Here is a 17848-nt window from a genome sequence, read left to right as displayed (position 1 = left end):
GGCAAAATTCAACAGTGTGCATTGCCATTTTTTTTTTGCCTCGCGTGTTTGTGCAAAGCACGACAAAAATCTGGATGGGATCTCGCCATCGATGCGTTGTCAGTATCATTGAATTCCCTCGGCTTGTCATAGTCTTCTGTAGCGTTATCACTTTTGATTTTTTTACAGTGACAATACATGATTTTTTTCTTTTTTGTGCAACACGGTGCCGTGTTATCAGATGGCCAGATGTTGGCTCCATCTGCTTGAAAACACGTTTTTCTAAGATCAACTGAGGTACAGATTTGCTTGTAGTGGTGAATACTCGGTTGACGACTCTGTGGACCTTGGCGGTCCGTCTAGTGACGGTAGCGGTAGCAATTTGGCCACCTTGAACTTCGAACGTCTGATGCGACCACGACTTTTTGCAATTTCGATATTTTTTTTGCGTACTTAAAGATCGAACTTAACTCTTTGTGGCTAATCGGGATAAACAAGTTTAGCATTTGCTTGCCATTACAACTCGCAACATATTCTGCGTGATAAACCCTGCTACGAAAGTTAACCATTTTGCGTAAGCAAACATCAAGCGTTTAAAAAGCTTAAATTTGCCAAGCAACTCCAGTCGATGGCTTGCTACTTTGATATTGTATATATATTATTTTAATTGGCAAAAGTTAGTGTCGGGGTCGCGTTGCACCCTCACGCTGCATGGTTACAACTCGGCCCCGACACAAATTTTTACCACAAATTGTGATAAAGCGATACCTCGAGCAACGACTGGGACAGACCCAAAAAGTAAGGAGCAAAAACATGAAAAAAAAATTACGATAAGACAATATTCCTAGAAGCTTTTCACACGTGCCATTGGTCTAGCTCCAACGCCTTCTATACAAATGAGCTAATTGATGGTATCGATGCAAAATCTACAAAATTTGACGACACTGACGACGCCTCCATGTCTTATATTGCTAACTCCCATGCGGACATTTGTTTCGCTTGAAGCAAACACGCGAGGCAAAATGGCAATGCACACTGTTGGATTTTGCCTGTATCAAACACATGAATGGTCATTTTTTTAACCACACTGCATTTTGAGCAAATGACGTGGCGGCAAATATTGCACATGAGCCCCGAGCCCGATGCAGTGAAGGAAAATTTGCGAAATTTTTTTTCACACGCCTCACAGCGAGACGGCATGGACGTGGCCAAATCAACCGATTGCTGTTGACTAGCGTGTTGCATTAGCCACCGCAATTTCTTAATATGCGCGTAATCGACAAGATTCACACAACACACAGCCGAGTCCGCAGCAAGTGCCACAGACAGACGAGCCGGGACCCCACCACCGGAATCGAAAAACCCGCGGCAAAAAATATTAATTCTTCCAGGTCCGTGTTGCCGAAAGATGTAGCAAAAACTCATGACGCCACGCACAATACCCAAAGTGCGAAAGTTCTGGCACTTCAGGCATCGCTACTGAGTGCATTAACATGAATCCAACGCGCTCGCCGGTAGCATCAAGTGAGAAGCCTGAAAACTCGACAATAACAAAATCGCGTTGTTAAACGATGCCTGTGAGAAGCACGGGATGCTCTTTGGCGAACCACTTGAGACCAAGAAATCGACACGGATCGATGCGATTCGGGCGTTGAAAAGTGGCTACAATCCATGCATCGTCAAGTCCGTTGTGAATATATGAACTCCGTAACATCCACGCCACGTCTGTGGCTGCAACACATCGATACATTCAGTCGTCAAGGGTTCCATCCACGGATCCGTGAAGAGCCATAAGAGGCACGTGAGGGGGTCGCATACATTCCATGAGTGTATCCCTTTGATATTCCAAGGACGACGAAGTTGACAAAGATGTTGTGGTATCCACTTTTGCATTCATACTACTACAACTCGAACTTGTAGTGCAATACCTTGAAAATACGTGTTGATTTGACGGACTTTGGACCATAGGGTAAAAAATCGGAGATGTGCATTGAAATGTTGCGTGTTTGCGTTGACGAGAGACGTGCATGCCTTCTTTCACGCGCAAGAGGCGCCAGTCTTGACGACTGAGGGTGGCATTGTTGCTAGTAAACGCGTCGTTGGCATGTATAATTTCTTTCACGATTGTATTTGCTTCGTGGAGAATCTGTTGCTGGTGATCGGGGGATAATGTGACGAGGGAAAACGTATTGGGAGGCAACAGGAACTTCATGAGGGTACACGAAATGCCACAATGGGGTTACGATTGAGAGTGTGTGTTGTATGGACATTTATGAAACAAGCAAGGTGTTGATTTGGTGATGGTGCAAGTGTGGCCGAGATACATTCGTTGGAGCCAATCAAATGAGCCGAGATAATTGCGCAACTTTTTGACGACGTGGCACTTTTTTGAAGGAGCGTATTATGTAAAGAGAAAAAAGCGTGCAAATCCAAGAAAGAGGCATGAGGTTATTCATGGTGTAAACTTGCAGTAATTATTCTCGGTGCAATTGTGTCCATGCAAAAGGACGGAAAAGGGCGTTTCTAATATGCTCGTCGAGCTTTGTCAATAGCGCATGGTTGAAATTTTATACAATTAAAAAACATTGAATGAATTTATTATCAATAAAAAAACGAGTTGCAAAAAAGTGGTCTCGAGTGTCTATCCATTGGCGTTTCAGGTGTTGTACATCGTATCTAAACATTCGTCGATGGTGTGCCAGAACTCACGAACCCTACACGATCCTTTATGTTTCGATTTATCGGCAAGAGACGGAGAGGCTTCCTTCCTAAGCTGTTGCACATAAAAACAAAAAAAAAAACACTCGAGCAGCAAGCACAAGTAGCAAGTGTCTTGCTCTCTTTACATTGATGCATCAAGCAATCTGAGACAAAAGAAAGAAACGAATGGTTTACGCCATTACACAGCGCGCATGGAACGAAGCAGAGGCACCAGACAGCCATTGTGCAATTGTGCCACTTGTCGCAAATGTCGCCCTGTGGCAAGTCCTAACCTTTTGTTGTCGTCCTCTAAAAAAATGCCAACGGCAAAAAAAAAGGCAACACAAATCCAACGAAAAGAAATACGAGTACCCTTTGCACCTGTAAAATACTCCCCCCCCCTTAAAATTCAACTAAGCCTTTCTACCGAGCTATCCAGTGCCTGCACATGCGGCATCTTTTGACATCCACGAAGTGTGAGCTGCTGTGACAAAAGGATTTGAGATCCTCGAATGTTGCTGCCTCTATTTGCCAACTATCGACATCCGGCCACTTTAATACACGCATTCTCGCGATGAAGTTCTTGTTGCCACAAAACGTCGCTTCAAACGTAACCCTCTCCGACGAACGCGCAAGTGCTTTAATCGAAGAAGCCGATACAATCATCAACGAAACACTCGTAGCAAATGAATGTTTTATTCGTAACGGATCCACACTTGAGCCACCCGAGTGGAAACTCGTGCGTGTACGCGATGGCGTGCAAGTGTATCGACAGCGCCAAAATTGGGCCCAACGGTTGGGTACCCCACCGCCAAGTTACCCGGTAATTGAAAGTCCGAACGAGCGTGAATTCAAGCGCTATGGTTCGACTGCTAGCGTTGATCAAGTCCATGATAATCAAACATCATGGTCGTCGTGGTCGTCTTTGGGGATGAAAGGGGATACGATTATGGAAAAGTTACGTCCGCATGGGGTTACACTCATGGCGTTACATGGTACCCTCGATGGCACCTTAGAGGATTGTATGTTTGGGTGCGTTGCGCCCACCGACGACGCGTGGATGCTACGAAGTTCGCACTTAAACGACGGCGTGGACGATAGTCGCATCATTGCTGCGCTACGACGACCAACGTCCACGGATCCGTGCTGTTTTCTAGGCGTCAAGTGGTTTTTGAAAGCCCATCCCGCACTTATTACGGGCTTTGTGCAGAAGCGCGATTTTCTCTTGCTCGAGGCGACGGGGTACACTCAGGACACAAGTGGCGAGAAAGTGGGGTACGTTTTGCTTCATTCGATTACACTTCGAGACCTCCCCGAATTGGCCCATTTAGGCATTGTGCGAGGTTTAATTCGATTTTGTTACATTTTTCGCCAAAATGGGTCGGGAAAAATTGATATTTTTTGCCGTGGATATTTTGATTCCCGAGGCGATATGCCACGGCGATTGTCCGTGTCGATTGCCGCGGAGGCTACGATTGCTGTTGTGGGTGTTGTGGATTATGCGCATGTGAAGAAACTCATTTGGCTTATACGACATTCAAGAAAACACGTGGCGGTTGACGCGACAAATGCGTCGTGTTGTGGAGTTTGTGCCAAGAATTTCAGCAAGTTGTTCTTTCATTCCAGTGCCCCTTGCCAAATTTGCCATCGTGTCATTTGCTTTAAATGTACCGTACTTAAGAAAATGACGGTGCATGTGGCAACTTCGGGCAAAGTGTTGCAGCGTTCGTTTCGCTTTTGCCTCCAGTGTTTGCTTCAAGCGACGCAAATGTCGGGATGGGATATGGCGATTAGTAACGTAGAAGCCTCGTCCACATCGTCTTCGTAAATTTTAATAGCTGCAGAAGCACAAAATAGAAGATTAAAGGGTAACCCCCCATGCAACTAGTGGCCAAGTCGCCAATAATAATTGTCGTTGATTAAAGTGCTAAAAATGTCATGGTTAACAATTGTTTATTCAATGCATTTGCTGTCAAGTTGAAGGAAGCTGCAAAGCAGAAACTGTATGGGACTTGACTAGGATAGACGTCATGCCATCGAAAGCAACAAATTTCGTACTGTTGAGACACGGATGGCAGTAATGAAACTGAAGAGGACAATTTGCCGGTGCATCCGATTACAAACTGATGACCGTGCTGGGACATGGTTACGAAAATTGCTAAGAGGTAAAAAAAAAGAACGAGGAATGGATAGAGGTTAAAGACAGAGGCGGCTACTGCTTACATACCAACCCTAGACGCTTATAAACATCACCCCTACCCACACCTCAATGATAACTCTGATTCTAAAGGATGGGCATTAAAAATGTCGCGGCTCGACTCCAATGATCACCAAAAAGAAGGTATCAATGCCATAAAACATAGAAAAAAAACTTTAAGATGTAAAGAATTATCTCTAAATGCAGCTAATTGTTCTTCCGTGGTGCTACGAACGTTGAGGATCCCGACGTTGCCTTAAGACAAGAAATGGCCAACTCGACGCTCGATTGTTGCTTGGCTGCTAGCAAGCAACGGATACAAAAACGTAACGAGCACTGTTGATAAGCTCCTGTTTCGGACACGTCCATAGTGAGGTTCTTGGCTACACTGCATTTCGAGCACATGACTTGACGGCAAATGTGACACGAGTAGCCTGTACTCGAACTCGTGAGTGAAAATTTGCTAAACGTCTTTGCACATGCATCACACTGACCCACTCGGGATTGATTGCCCTCCATGGACGCGTGGGTACTCGCATGCTTCATGTACCACAAGAGTTTCTTAATATACGCGTAGGCAACTACGTCGACACATGAAATTGCGGATTCCGCCGACATTGACACGGATAGTCGACTTGGAACGTCGCCACGCGTATCAAAGAAACCACATCCAAACGTTTGGATTTGGTTGACACCATATTGACGAAACAAAAAGCAAAAGCTTAACATTCCGCGCACAATGCCCCCTTGCGCAAGTTCCGGCACTTCTTTAAGGGTCACCGAGTGCATTAACATGTAGCCAACTCGTTTGCCTGTTGAATCATGGGTACATCCGATAGATTCGATAATAACAAAATCCCGTTGTTGGACAATGCCTCGTAATGCCAACGGAATTTCTTTTGCAAACCACTTGATGCCGAGGAACCGAAACGGTTCGGAACACGTCGGTCCTTGTATTGTCGATAGAATCCGCGCATCATCGAGACGGTCTTTAATATGCGAACTTCGCAACATCCACGCTTCGTCTGTCGGGGCGACACACCCATACATACAGTCATCTAAGGTGCCATCAATCGTTCCGTAGAGCACGAGGAGTGCCACACCTCGTGGGCGCATCCTCTCCATGATACTATCGCCAGTCACACCCGAGCATGACGACCACGTGTGGCTACTTTCGTTGCTATGATACGTGCGACAACTCGAGTTTTCCGACTCTTTCGACCACAACAATATTGGTGGTTCGCGCTCATGAATCGATCGTTTTCGTTGTCGATAAACGCGTAATCCATCCCGCGCACGCACAAGTTTAAACGCACTGTGTCCTACATTCGCACCTTCGTTAATAAATCGTTCACTCGCGGCCACGGCCTCCAGCACCACTGTCTCGGCTTCCGTTGCAATCGAAGCTTGACGTTTCTCGGAAAGCGTGAGAGGCGAAAACGCGTCTTTTGGAAGGGTAAATTTCATTTCTTCCTGGCGTTTCGTAGAGTGGGAATAATTTTCACGCCAAGCCATGAGGACCTCACATCAAAAGCTGAGCCTATCAATACGAACAATGAGAGACAGCGTCTTGACCATAGCTACGGACAAAACAAGGGCTTTTCGAATTTTTTGTGACGATCACAAGGGCATGAGAGCGCGTTCGTCTCTCGCTTGCATGTGACAATAATATTGTCGTCTACTGCTCTTTCGTGATAGATATTAAAAAAATACATGCGCATCTCAATGAAAGGAAGGTGTCTATATGGTTTCGACGAGACTTGCCCATATGCCGCTAGTATACTTTGGCCTTCGTGCGACTTTCGCCGCACGAGACATGGGTGGAATGCCACTGTTGGTATATGAATAAAGGGCTTCCCTGCTCGCAGAGAGCCAGTTGCCACCCTTGGCTACCGACTGATTTTGTGTGATATGGGGATCGCAGTACTACAGCGGAAGATTTGTGGACAATAGACAACATCTCATTTTTTGAGACGATACGAGTTCCAGAACAAACTGGATATTGACATTTTTCGAATTTAAAAAGTTCCGAGCCTCGGCTGTCTTCGAAGTCGACGGCGGGCCTCGCGACTCTCCCTAATAATAGTTAGAAATTCTATGGTCATTATACCGCTGTGCTTCTTGCATCGTGGCATCGTCTTGTTGCACCACACATAATAAACACACAATGTCGAACGTATTATCTGAGTTTACGTGTTTAGAACTGGCTTCAATGAGAACCAATTATATGTCGTATTTGATTAAAACCATCTAAGAAATCGTAAAACGCGATTTGAACAGCTTGGATCCGAGTTTTTTTCCGTTTTTTTGGATCGGACACGCCCAATCCAAGTGTCGTCAAACTGTTTTATACGAATGCGCACTGTCACAGATGATTTCGTAGATAACAAACTCCCTCTAAAGAAGAAAGCGCGTCAATGACGTGATCGCAAAACATGTTCGGGCTCTACAGAAGGTAGGAAATTACAACCGTGCCAACAATGGCAATCGCATTCATCATCGTCATGATCGGAAGCACAGCATCGGACGATCCAGGGAGCATTGGCCCTTGACGAGGAGCGATTGCACCACCAGAGTTTCCGGTAGGACCGGAATCCTCTTCGTTCTCAAGGTCATCCGGCACTTTAATTGACGATTCGCTGGAATCCAAAGACGCTGATGCTGCCAAGGATGACAACGCGGCGTCCGCAACTACGTCCATGGTTTCAGAACTGGTAGAGGAATCGTTGGCCGCAGTGTCACTAGACGTCGTCGACGAAGAATCCTTGGCTGTCTCCGTCGAAGGCTTCGTCGATATCTCCGTCGCAGGTTTCGTCGATGTCTCCGTCGAAGGTGTCGTCACTGTCCCTGTCGATGGCGTCGTCGATGTCTCCGTCGCAGGCGTCGTCACTGTCTCCGTCGAAGGCGTCGTCACTGTCTCTGTCGAAGTCGCTGTCAAAGGCGCGGTCGAGGTCTCTGTCAAAGTTGTAGGGGAGGCGGCCGCGGGCGAAGAGGCAGTAGCTCTAATTGTGGCACCCGAGACACGGGAGATGGCCAATGCCGTGCATAACAAGAGGTGGAGCACTTTCATGAAATATCGCGAGATCCGAAGTTGTGGAGGCGCTCTCCGAACGAGAGGATAATTTGACAAGTGTTCAGCTTTCTAATCCCGTCATGTGCATAAAGAACTATGGAAAGGCATATTTTAATCGATTGGAAAAGTTTATTTGAGAAAACTGGATGGGAAGGATGTAGAAGATAGTTGGTGAATTTTAGTACTTTACGGAATTTATTGAGCGGGATTGCGTCTCTAGGGCCAAGTTAAACCATTTGTTTTATGCGCTTCGCGTGATAGAATAGCGCTGCACGCAGGGCGGTCGTCTGCATTAAAGCTATGCAGGAAGACCTCTGTGGAATGTTATTTTCTTACTATTTATAGCGAATGTAACAAGCTCATCGTCACTAACGCGAAGCGATAATTAGGGGTGCGACTAGTGCCACAGATGTTTGGACTATTGCCACAGACAAAATCCCTCTGATTGGCTAAATCATTTCTTGGTATTCCTTACTATTCAAGCAATATTACCCGATATCATTACTCATCTCGTCAATTTAAAAAACAAAAAAATAATGGACCAAACAAAACAATCATTGTGTTGCATTGCTACGAATGCAGTGTGTCCCACTTGAACGTGTACATGAACTACTTCATGTTCCCAACCACTGATTACAAGATGGGCAAACCGAGCAATATACGCAAGCGCAAAGCCGGTCATGTGGGATTCCAGGCGGGCGAGATCGCGTTTATCGAAGATGAAATGGCAGCACTAGCAGCTGAGTTCGGACTCGAGGTGGATGGAGACGTAGCAAGCCACGTAAAGCAGCGCCAACAGAGCAAAAAGACGCGACGACGGCAGCGACCACGTAGTACCAAGCTCGCACTCGTGGAGCCAACTCCTAGTATAACTCGCTCTTTATCAATTAATCTCAATGCGAAGCAAGACGAGGCTAAGGACACAGCGGATACACACTCGCTCGTGGTGCAGCGTCTGGCTGATGTACTGCCAGACACGTGTGCTCTACGAGCGTGTAGCGTCCCTGGCTGTTCATGTGTAAATGGATCACGATCCTGTGGCATCAAGGACAAGGATGTGAATGAAACGACTCCACGCGACCTCTTGGAGACTGCGCAGTGTCGTAAATGTCAACACGGAGTCCTACAGCACGCGGTTGTGCTACGAGACGACGCGGATCCTGCGGCAGCGTTGCCTACTGGTGGGCAAAGACTGCTACAATGTCTCTATCAGATCATTCGACTCGGACGGATAAGTGCAAGTATCTTTCAAAGCCGTGTCTGGACTACATTCGCAATAAACCGACTTGATGCGGTGGTACGGCAACTGAAGAAACAACGTACGGCAGGCGGGACGCATAATGGTCAAAACGCAGCAACAGAAGTTCGCGAAGAAATGCACTTGCTCGCAAAGTTGCAAACGCTGTTGCAGCAAGCGCACCAAACACTTGGCGCGGCCTCGCGCCAGCACTTGCCTATCGCACTTGCCTGTGTGTTTGATCAAATGTACTTTTGTACATATTACACCAGTCTCGTACTTAATGGACGTGCCTGTGACACGGTACCGTCCCCTGAAACGTATTTTATTGAGTTGGAACAGTACACACCCAATACTGCATGGTTATTGGACGAGTTTTTAACCAATGAACTTTCACATCCGGCGATTCCGTCACGAGTTCTCACATCATTAGCTCTTGGCGAAGGAGCAACAAGTGAAGCAAATAGTTTGCTTCGTATCTTCCACGCACGCATTCGTGAAGGCATCCGATTATTCTACGAAGAAGGAGTCGGAATGGATGGTGAAATGGATGCCGTGGTGGCCGCAGGGACGCGAAAAGACCTTCAAAAGAGCTTGAAAAAGCCACTCAAACGTCACTATCGACGCGAAAGGAAAGACCGTCGCCGTAAGGAAACAAAACAACAAGACATGAATACGACCGTATCGACCATGCCAAGTTATGCGCTTTTAACGCAATGGCGTAATAATTGCCGCGATTGGTGCTGTCACTTGTTCGCGTACGCCACACCGACTCACGAAGCTTTAAACCTGATACAACAATACGCTCCAATTGTGGAAATTGGCGCCGGGACGGGATATTGGAGTTCTCTCTTGCAACGTACTGGCGTGGATATTGTAGCATTTGACAAGACCCCACCACACTCGAACAAAACGCTTTTTAACGAGTATCATGGCCAAGTTCCTCCTTTTTGTACGGTTCAAAAAGGAGGTCCTGAAGTGCTTTCTCACGACTCCATGGCCACAAAAAAAAGCTTGTTGCTATGCTACCCCCCACCAAATGATCCCATGGCTCTTCAAAGTCTGCAATTGTTTCAAGGCGACGTTGTGCTACATATTGGCGAGTGGCAAGGCGATACTGGCGACAGTTGCTTTGAAAACGAGCTTGAACGTTGTTTTAGGCTTGTTCAAGAAGTTTTGTTGCCGAATTGGGGCAATTCCGCGTACAGCTTGACCGTGTGGCGCCGTCAAACGCAAGCTTTGATGCCAATAGCGTGGCGTGGAATGAGTTGTTTTCATTGTGGCAAAACACGAAGCGAAGTTGCGACCCAAGGGACCTCGTTACGACGATGTAAGGTTTGTAAAACAAACGTTTATTGCTCGTCTTCTTGTGCCCAGATGGATGTTATTGGACATGAAGCCGAACACGCTATGCGTCTTGTGTTTTTACAAGAACCTTCTTTGGAGATTGCGACTAGTAGCCGTCGTTTTGAAAATGAAGCGTATTATTCCAAGCTCAAGATGTTTGAATTGAATGATCAAGTGGTGACTGTGAAACACAATGGCAATGCGATGATACAAGGGCATTCGAAAGAGCTCTTTCAGTCTGATTTAATGAATGTGGACAGTCCTGTGGACGAAGAAACAAGTGGGACTGGAACGTCCCAGGTGATGCAACATGCGGCATTTACGTTTAATTTTACAGCTGAAGGTGCTGACTGACAATGTGCTTTTTTGAACGAGTTTGTTGAATGCAAGTTTTTAAAATTGAGATTTTTATTTTGGGGGATATTGCTATTTTTCTAGAATTCGAACAAATACTTTTCCATTTTTTCTGGGGTGTCCCGATACATAGAGGAAAATAGTTTTCCTACAAGAGGAACTTAATTAAGAACAACAAAATTAGTATCATTTGATAATTTAATAAAATACTTCAAACATTGACAAATTTAGTTATATTGAGGCAACAAAAAAAGCTCTGTTGATTAATTTATTTTTAATTGATACCAACCCTACTAATAGTTACTGCTACTATGGTGTTGTCGCGCCTTTGGCACTACACCATGCACGTCGTCGTTCCCGATCGCGTACTGAAACAATGGCAAGCCGCTCTACATCGCTTTGTGCTCGGTAGAAAGTATGAACGCGGTGAGAGGTACTTTCAACTGGTACCGAATGAAATCCTGCACAAACGTCGAGATAAAGGCGGACTCCAGCTCCCCAACATCAGCGACCTAGTGCAGCGGCAACGTATACAAACGCTTTTACGGTTTGTAAACGATGCTAACCCAATAAACTGCAATTGGACCACGCCGGGGCTTCGACTCATTGCCGGTTTCTTTCCAGACTGGGGACCACAAAGTCCGCTCGATTTCTTGACGGTAAATCCCCGGCGCCACGGCTTCGATCTCAACTGGACCAGCCTACCGACGTGGTGGCGCATTACTTGGCGCAATTGGTTTGAACTCCGATGGCCAGTGACTTGGCATGACATCGCACACGCCACAAGACTCGAGTACGCGATGCAAGAGCCGATCTGGTTTCACGGGGATCCGATCTTTCAGTACGAACCTAAGTCGCGAGTTCCTGGCCAACTCACTTCCCGCCGCAGTTTGTGCATGGTGGCAGAGCCACAGCGTAGTTTCCGTCGTCACATGGCACGTGCGTTTCGAATACGTGCCCTTGCCGACGTGCTTGATGGTGACGGTCATTGGCCTTCTGAAACCAATTTTGCAGAGACTCACATTGACTACAGTTATGCTGCGGTCCACCCGTACAAGCAGTTCCGGTGGCTCAAGACTCTCTATCGTGAACTACTGCAAGTGTTTCTTAGGATTGCGACCTTATGCGGAACACCTGTGAATAGTGCGATTTCACGTACGTCAAGGATTTCTACACCCTATGTGGGTGTTCTAGTCAACGGCCGGGTACACGTCGCACCTGATGTTTCCCGCTTGGCACTTCTACATTTAATTCAGAAACCAAGTACACACATCAGACCCCACCCGATTACGTTACACGACAACAGAACATCCGACGGGGAAGTAACGCGATTTATACAATTGCGCAAACGACTTCGACAGCTACTTCTACCAATTTTTGATGACCTACAATTTCGTGTGGCCTTCCGATTGCTTCCAGTTCGCTCTCGTTTCTCTTTCCTGTCGGTGACAGATCCCGACATTATATACTGTCCGAAAGACGGTTGTGCTTTGGTCGAGACTGAACGCCATTTGATTTTCGAATGCACTTTGGCTGCTGCTCTGTGGACGTGCATTAGCCATGATTGGAAAGTTTTTTTCCGGAAAAAACCGAGCTGGTATGCTATCGCTCTCGGGCGTCCGCCGTGTCTCTTTAAAAAGTGGGCGACCGATCGATCCGGAATCGAGGACGTGTGGCATATCCTACGTTCTGTTACTCTTCACCTGCTATGGACTGAACGCAACAGTCGAATTTTCAATAAAAGTCGACCGATGCCACCCATTCCGGCTTTGCGGGTGATTTACACCACTTTCAGTGCCCATATTCGCGCCTGCTTTCGCCGAAATTATGATGATCTACAACAAACTTCGCTTCGCCGGCTGCTACATGAGCTCAAGCGAACTCCGTCTTTAGGAGGGTTTATGCAGCAAAATGCTACGCTCTTTCAAGTCCGATTTCTGGATTAACAGCTGTCTTACTGTACTGCCGGAAAAAAAAGCTTACATATTGACGCCTTGCATCCCAGCCCATGCAAGTATTAACACACTCGATGTCCAACAATGCCCAACACACCTTTGTTCGTCGTCAAGATCGAAACAATGTATTTTAAAATTATTTAGACGAGGTAAATAAGAAGTGGTCGTATTATTAATAATATTTTAATACAGACACCCTAACACCCATAATAGTTACTGCTATTCTAGTTTGCTACTTTAATTGTATATTAAATTCAGTAATTAGAAGATCGGGACGTAGAAACATAATATTAATACAATTTTATATTTCTCTATACTGAAGACGTAGTATTGACCTAGAGTAGCTGAGACTTCTACTTATAACATTCTTCTGCTCGTCCGTGTACGTGAAGTATCGAGACTAATGACACAAGTAGGTATATGGCAGTATTCGATTAGCGGATACTGCGAGTCATTTATTATCGTTTATATTATTGGGGTCCGGCACCTCCATAACATTAGCCAATGACAAGTCGATATGTATTGGAGTGGTACCCAAGAGCACGGATACAATTTCGTACTTTGTACGAAACTAAAACTATAAAATAAAAAAATTAAACCGAGTTGATTCTCCCTCATAAATATAGTGTTTCCTTGAAGCTTTCTAGCGTGTTACGTGGTGAGAGCGGTAACGACTCTCACCCCAGGGACCTTCTTACGTCGAAAGCGAGAGACATTACACCTGGTCGCACTTCAAAGTTCTTTCAACGCCACATTTGGGATGAGCACGAACCATACTTCGGTGACTCCAGCGGCCTCGCTGGACCGTGCAAACTTTTCTCACCTCCACTCGGTGGAGTGGCAGGCACTACACCGCCTCGCGGTGGTGTATGGAGAGATCGTCGTGACTTCGCTGCTGAGCACAGCGACGCTTGACCGAAAGCGTGCCGCTATCCAAGACTACATGGTGCGCGAGCTTGCCGAATCGTATCGGCGAGTATCGATTCCCTCGCGTTCTTTAACGCACAACGCTATTAAAATGAAGACGTCGGCATACTTTAGTATCGTCCGGATCGGGTCCCTCTGAATAGATGGCTTCGCGAGATTGACATGGCAAAAGCGTCAAGATTGATTGACGCTCCGACGGCTAAACTCAGCTTGCTGCTATCTGGATTGTCAGGCAAGGCAAAGAAATGGGCACTTGAGAAATTAGTCGTGAACGAAATCGCGTTTCCAACGCTGATGCATTCGAGCTTCCGCAAGACGAGTCTTGCCGGTGCCCATACTTCTTCTCCCTTCGACAGGACAAGCTCTCGATGCGTGATAACGTTTTTGAACACGACAGCTTGCTTCGTGTATCATTACGCAGCCGATCGACATGGCTTCGCAAGGCAGGCAAAACATGATGAAGTGTTTCGACGCGGCAAGACAGGCAATTGTGCGGCCGTTTGCCGCGATCTGCGCCGGTGGCCTCTAACACAGCAATCTCACGAGGAGATGCTGTAGTATCGTCGATGCCCCCGCCAAAAAAAACAAGTAGTCCTTGTCGCCCTACTGGCAGAAACGGAGCCCCGACTACCTCGGTGATTCACACCCACCACCATGCGCGACGAGTCGATAGAGATCATCATTAGTCTAGTCGTTGCTGGAGTGAATCGACCACTTCAATCGTTGTTATACTCTGGTGCTTCGAACAATTTATTTCGTGATTCCTTCTCCCATCTACACCACGGTTCAAGAGGGTCCGGGTGACATCAGGATTATTTTGCCATCCACTTTGATGGCTTTGCGAGCAACGATGTTTCTTATTCACGAGATGAACTATGTATTCGATTGCATCCTCGGAATACCGTGGTCATCACGGTATCAGCCGCATAACGATTGGCTTATTTAATTTCCGGAACCAAGTCAAATTCATGACGAACACCTCTATCGGGAGGTAAAACAGGTCGTAGATTTTTACACACCACATCGTGAAATTCCTTAATCAAGAAATAAAATGGATCCGTAGGATCTTTAGGGTCGATGGCCCATTCCGCGCACTAAGTGCAGCTTTTGTGTCATCCAGTACAGGTTCGTCTAAAAGCCATCAACCGCCGAAGCAGAAATTATGTGAGTGAAATATTAACTCAATTACTCGTTGCAGCATCCAATTGGCCTCAGGTCAGGGTCGTGAACAAACTCGCCACGACTAGAAGTCAGCACAGAGAGAGCGATGGCCCTCTGTGCGCGGTATGTTTGGCGCACTCTTACTGACAGAACCAAAGAACGAGGCGGTAGAGCAGGAATTACCGTATCGACTACATCGATTGAGCAGAGGCTTTCAGTTTATAACGAGGTGGTCGAACAGAGGTTCTCGCATACAAAAAGACATTGGTTAAGCAGATACTCCCTATGACTTTTGAGGCAGTCGAACAGAGGTTCCCGTATGCAACTGAAAGGGCTAAGCAGCAGCTTCCAATTACTACCGAGGCGGTCGATGACAAGCTGCCGCTTCTTTCTTACGAGACTGAGCGGCCTGTAGGTTTGCGTGTGAATGAACGACGTGGTGAAGACTGCGCTTCCACATCTAGAGGGGGCGCATTATTAATATAAGACAGCGATATGCCAGTCTCGAGCAGGGGTTAAAGGCGCAGAAGGCTACGCAAGAGCGGAACACGCCGATCTCCGAGATGACGATCGTCTTGTAATTTACAGTTAAAGACGAGTTGGTTTTGACGGAATCCGTTTTCGCGCTTAAATGTGTGGACGGGTCTTTACATCGCGGTCGCTACATTGAGGTAGCGCTCTCCGTGCGAGGCCCAAGAAATCGCATCTCTATTGAACTTATCTTGTAAAGATTTCCTCTATGACCTCAAGGTCGGTGATATCGAGCAATTGTAGCCGTCGAAACAGCTAATGAACAAGATTTGAAGGCTGCTCAAAGAGCGCTGAACTTAAATTAGCGCAAGAAGAATTCTTCGCGGGGCAGTCCTCGGACACCTCGCAAAGACTTCATCTCGCACATATTTACTCGGATGCACTTCGTGATTCGGGCAACCCCGTTTACAATCTCGTGCGTGAGTATGACGATATTTTCGCGGAGAGTATTCCTGCTGAGCTTCCAGCGGATCGTGGTGGGCGGCATGAGATTGACCTAATGCCCGGGTCGAAAAATTGCGTGTGATCAAGTCCTTGCCATCGATGAATTTTTGAGAGCCGCAGTAAGGCTGGCCATGGCAGCGAGAGTATCTCGCCACATTCAAGTCCGATTTCTGTGTGAAAAAATCTGGCATTGTGCACGCTTTCAACAAGCCAAATGGCCCCACGATTCCGGCTCAACGATGTGCTGGCTTAATTTACTGGTGAAGCTATGCTTGGTTGAGAGTGCACTGGTTTTGGCCAATGTCATCACATTCTTAGCATCTTACGATGTTTGAAGCTCGAGTCACTCAATCTTTCACTGTGTCGAACAATTTAGAATCGATACATTCTAGCAACTGTCCAGATAATCTGCAGCGTCCTATTAACATTTGATCAAGTATGCGCGGCTGTGAGAGTGAAAAGCTGCAGCGATTTACCTCTCGAGGTTTGCTTTATAATTATAGACGTTGGATAAGGACTGGAGAATTGCCTATCTGCTTCATAAATTCATATACATACTTCAACGTGGTTGTAACTACAATGGAAATTGAGCTAAAACTTCTTTACGCGACGTTTGCGCTTCGATACGTTAAGAACGGTCATTCAGCCGTCGGTGGCATTAGATCTCCACTTTGAGCTTTCGGATGCCGTTCATACATGAAAAGACTAAGGCGCGCCGGTTTGATCGATACAGTCAATGAGGAATTGATGGCGCTCAAAAGCAATAGTGTCTAGTCGGTAATTCTTTGGCCCAAGGATTACAAGATTCTTCACAGCAGGTGGGTATCTATAACAAAGACCGACCGATGGAATCAATTGCTCCTGTAAGCATGACTTGCTGCTTGTGGCAACAAACAGATATTTGGCGTTGACTACTAGATGGCATATGCCGCGGTTATGGAGATGAGCCCTGTGCAAGGGATTTCAGCTGTGGCTGTTACATAGGGCGTACCCGCCAAAGTTGGTGATAACACAATCGCTAACGTTGAAGCCTATGAGGAAGCGTATTTGGACCTATATCTAAGCGTCAGCGTCCTGGTTGTAATGGAATTTTTTGCGATCGTACCGTGTGCACAGCTCAAAAAATCTCATTATTGGCTGCAACAAAGCCTGTATTGTTTATCTAGGTGGGACGCCTTGGAGCTAATCGCTTCACTCTAAGTTAATTGTATTAACAGCCTCAATAAACTTGAGTTCACTATTTAGTAAATTAAAGTCTTGAACCGTTCGTGCTACACCTTTTTAATGGAGTTCGGCCGTGTTCGACATGTTGCAACCACAGTATTGTCTTCCTGCAAGTTGGTTACATGCAGCATTTTGCCGCAAATCACCGCATTGTGATTTTCGACTGCTCCAATTTGTACAGCCTTAATAAAATTGAGTTCATTATTTAATAAGTCTTGAGGCGTTTCAGCTACACGGTTTTTTGGAGTTCGGCCGTATTGGACATGTTGCAACCACAGTAATGTCTTCCTGCAAGTTGGTAACATGCGCTTTTTGCCGCAAAGCACCGCATTGTGATTTTCTACTGCTCCAATTTGTACAGCCTTAATAAACTTGAGTTCATTATTTAATGAATCTTAAGTCTTGAGGCGTTCCTGCGACTCGTTTTTTTGGAGTTCGGCCGTTTTGGACATGTTGCGAACACATTAATGTCTTCCTGCAAGTTGGTTACATGCGCTTTTTGCCGCAAATCACCGCATTGTGATTTTCTTCTGCTCCACTTTGAACAGCCTTAATAAACTTGAGTTCATTATTTAATGAATTTAAAGTCTTGAACCGTTCCTGCGACTCATTTTTTTGGAGTTCGGCCGTATTGGACATGTTGCGAACACATTAATGTCTTCCTGCAAGTTGGTAACATGCGCTTTTTGCCGCAAAGCACCGCATTGTGATTTTCGACT

The 17848-nt window shown here is 46.2% G+C and overlaps 7 protein-coding genes across 7 annotated transcripts; 3 read left to right on the top strand and 4 right to left on the bottom strand.

Annotated features, from left to right (window-relative positions):
- Positions 1-942: 942 nt before the first annotated feature.
- Positions 943-1729, bottom strand: CCR75_004336 (uncharacterized protein; the record flags this gene model as incomplete). Its single annotated transcript, XM_067962422.1, is given in 3 exon segments — positions 943-1443; positions 1460-1519; positions 1550-1729. 3 exon segments carry the CDS (start codon positions 1727-1729, stop codon positions 943-945), a joined length of 741 nt encoding a protein of 246 aa, XP_067817452.1.
- On the bottom strand, positions 1730-2191 carry CCR75_004337 (uncharacterized protein; the record flags this gene model as incomplete). Its single annotated transcript, XM_067962423.1, has 1 exon — positions 1730-2191. The coding sequence occupies one exon, from the start codon at positions 2189-2191 to the stop codon at positions 1730-1732; it is 462 nt and encodes a 153-aa protein (XP_067817459.1).
- A 1062-nt stretch (positions 2192-3253) lies between these two features.
- Positions 3254-4507, top strand: CCR75_004338 (uncharacterized protein; the record flags this gene model as incomplete). Its single annotated transcript, XM_067962424.1, has 1 exon — positions 3254-4507. The coding sequence occupies one exon, from the start codon at positions 3254-3256 to the stop codon at positions 4505-4507; it is 1254 nt and encodes a 417-aa protein (XP_067817552.1).
- Positions 4508-5083: 576 nt separating this feature from the next.
- CCR75_004339 (uncharacterized protein) lies at positions 5084-6391 on the bottom strand (the record flags this gene model as incomplete). The annotated part of the gene is made up of 1 exon (XM_067962425.1): positions 5084-6391. The coding sequence occupies one exon, from the start codon at positions 6389-6391 to the stop codon at positions 5084-5086; it is 1308 nt and encodes a 435-aa protein (XP_067817551.1).
- Positions 6392-7049: 658 nt separating this feature from the next.
- On the top strand, positions 7050-7998 carry CCR75_004340 (uncharacterized protein; the record flags this gene model as incomplete). Its single annotated transcript, XM_067962426.1, has 2 exons — positions 7050-7708; positions 7757-7998. Exons 1-2 carry the CDS (start codon positions 7576-7578, stop codon positions 7996-7998), a joined length of 375 nt encoding a protein of 124 aa, XP_067817418.1. The 5' UTR covers positions 7050-7575.
- On the bottom strand, positions 7323-7946 carry CCR75_004341 (uncharacterized protein; the record flags this gene model as incomplete). Its single annotated transcript, XM_067962427.1, has 1 exon — positions 7323-7946. The coding sequence occupies one exon, from the start codon at positions 7944-7946 to the stop codon at positions 7323-7325; it is 624 nt and encodes a 207-aa protein (XP_067817419.1).
- A 567-nt stretch (positions 7999-8565) lies between the features above and the next one.
- On the top strand, positions 8566-10887 carry CCR75_004342 (uncharacterized protein; the record flags this gene model as incomplete). The annotated part of the gene is made up of 1 exon (XM_067962428.1): positions 8566-10887. One exon carries the CDS (start codon positions 8566-8568, stop codon positions 10885-10887), a length of 2322 nt encoding a protein of 773 aa, XP_067817420.1.
- Between the last annotated feature and the right edge of the window lie 6961 nt (positions 10888-17848).

Source organism: Bremia lactucae, linkage group LG7 (assembly GCF_004359215.1).
Source record: "Bremia lactucae strain SF5 linkage group LG7, whole genome shotgun sequence".
In the NCBI taxonomy this organism is placed as follows: domain Eukaryota; phylum Oomycota; class Peronosporomycetes; order Peronosporales; family Peronosporaceae; genus Bremia; species Bremia lactucae.
Note: the sequence above shows the minus strand (reverse complement) of the source record. Positions and strands in the feature narration are given on the sequence as shown.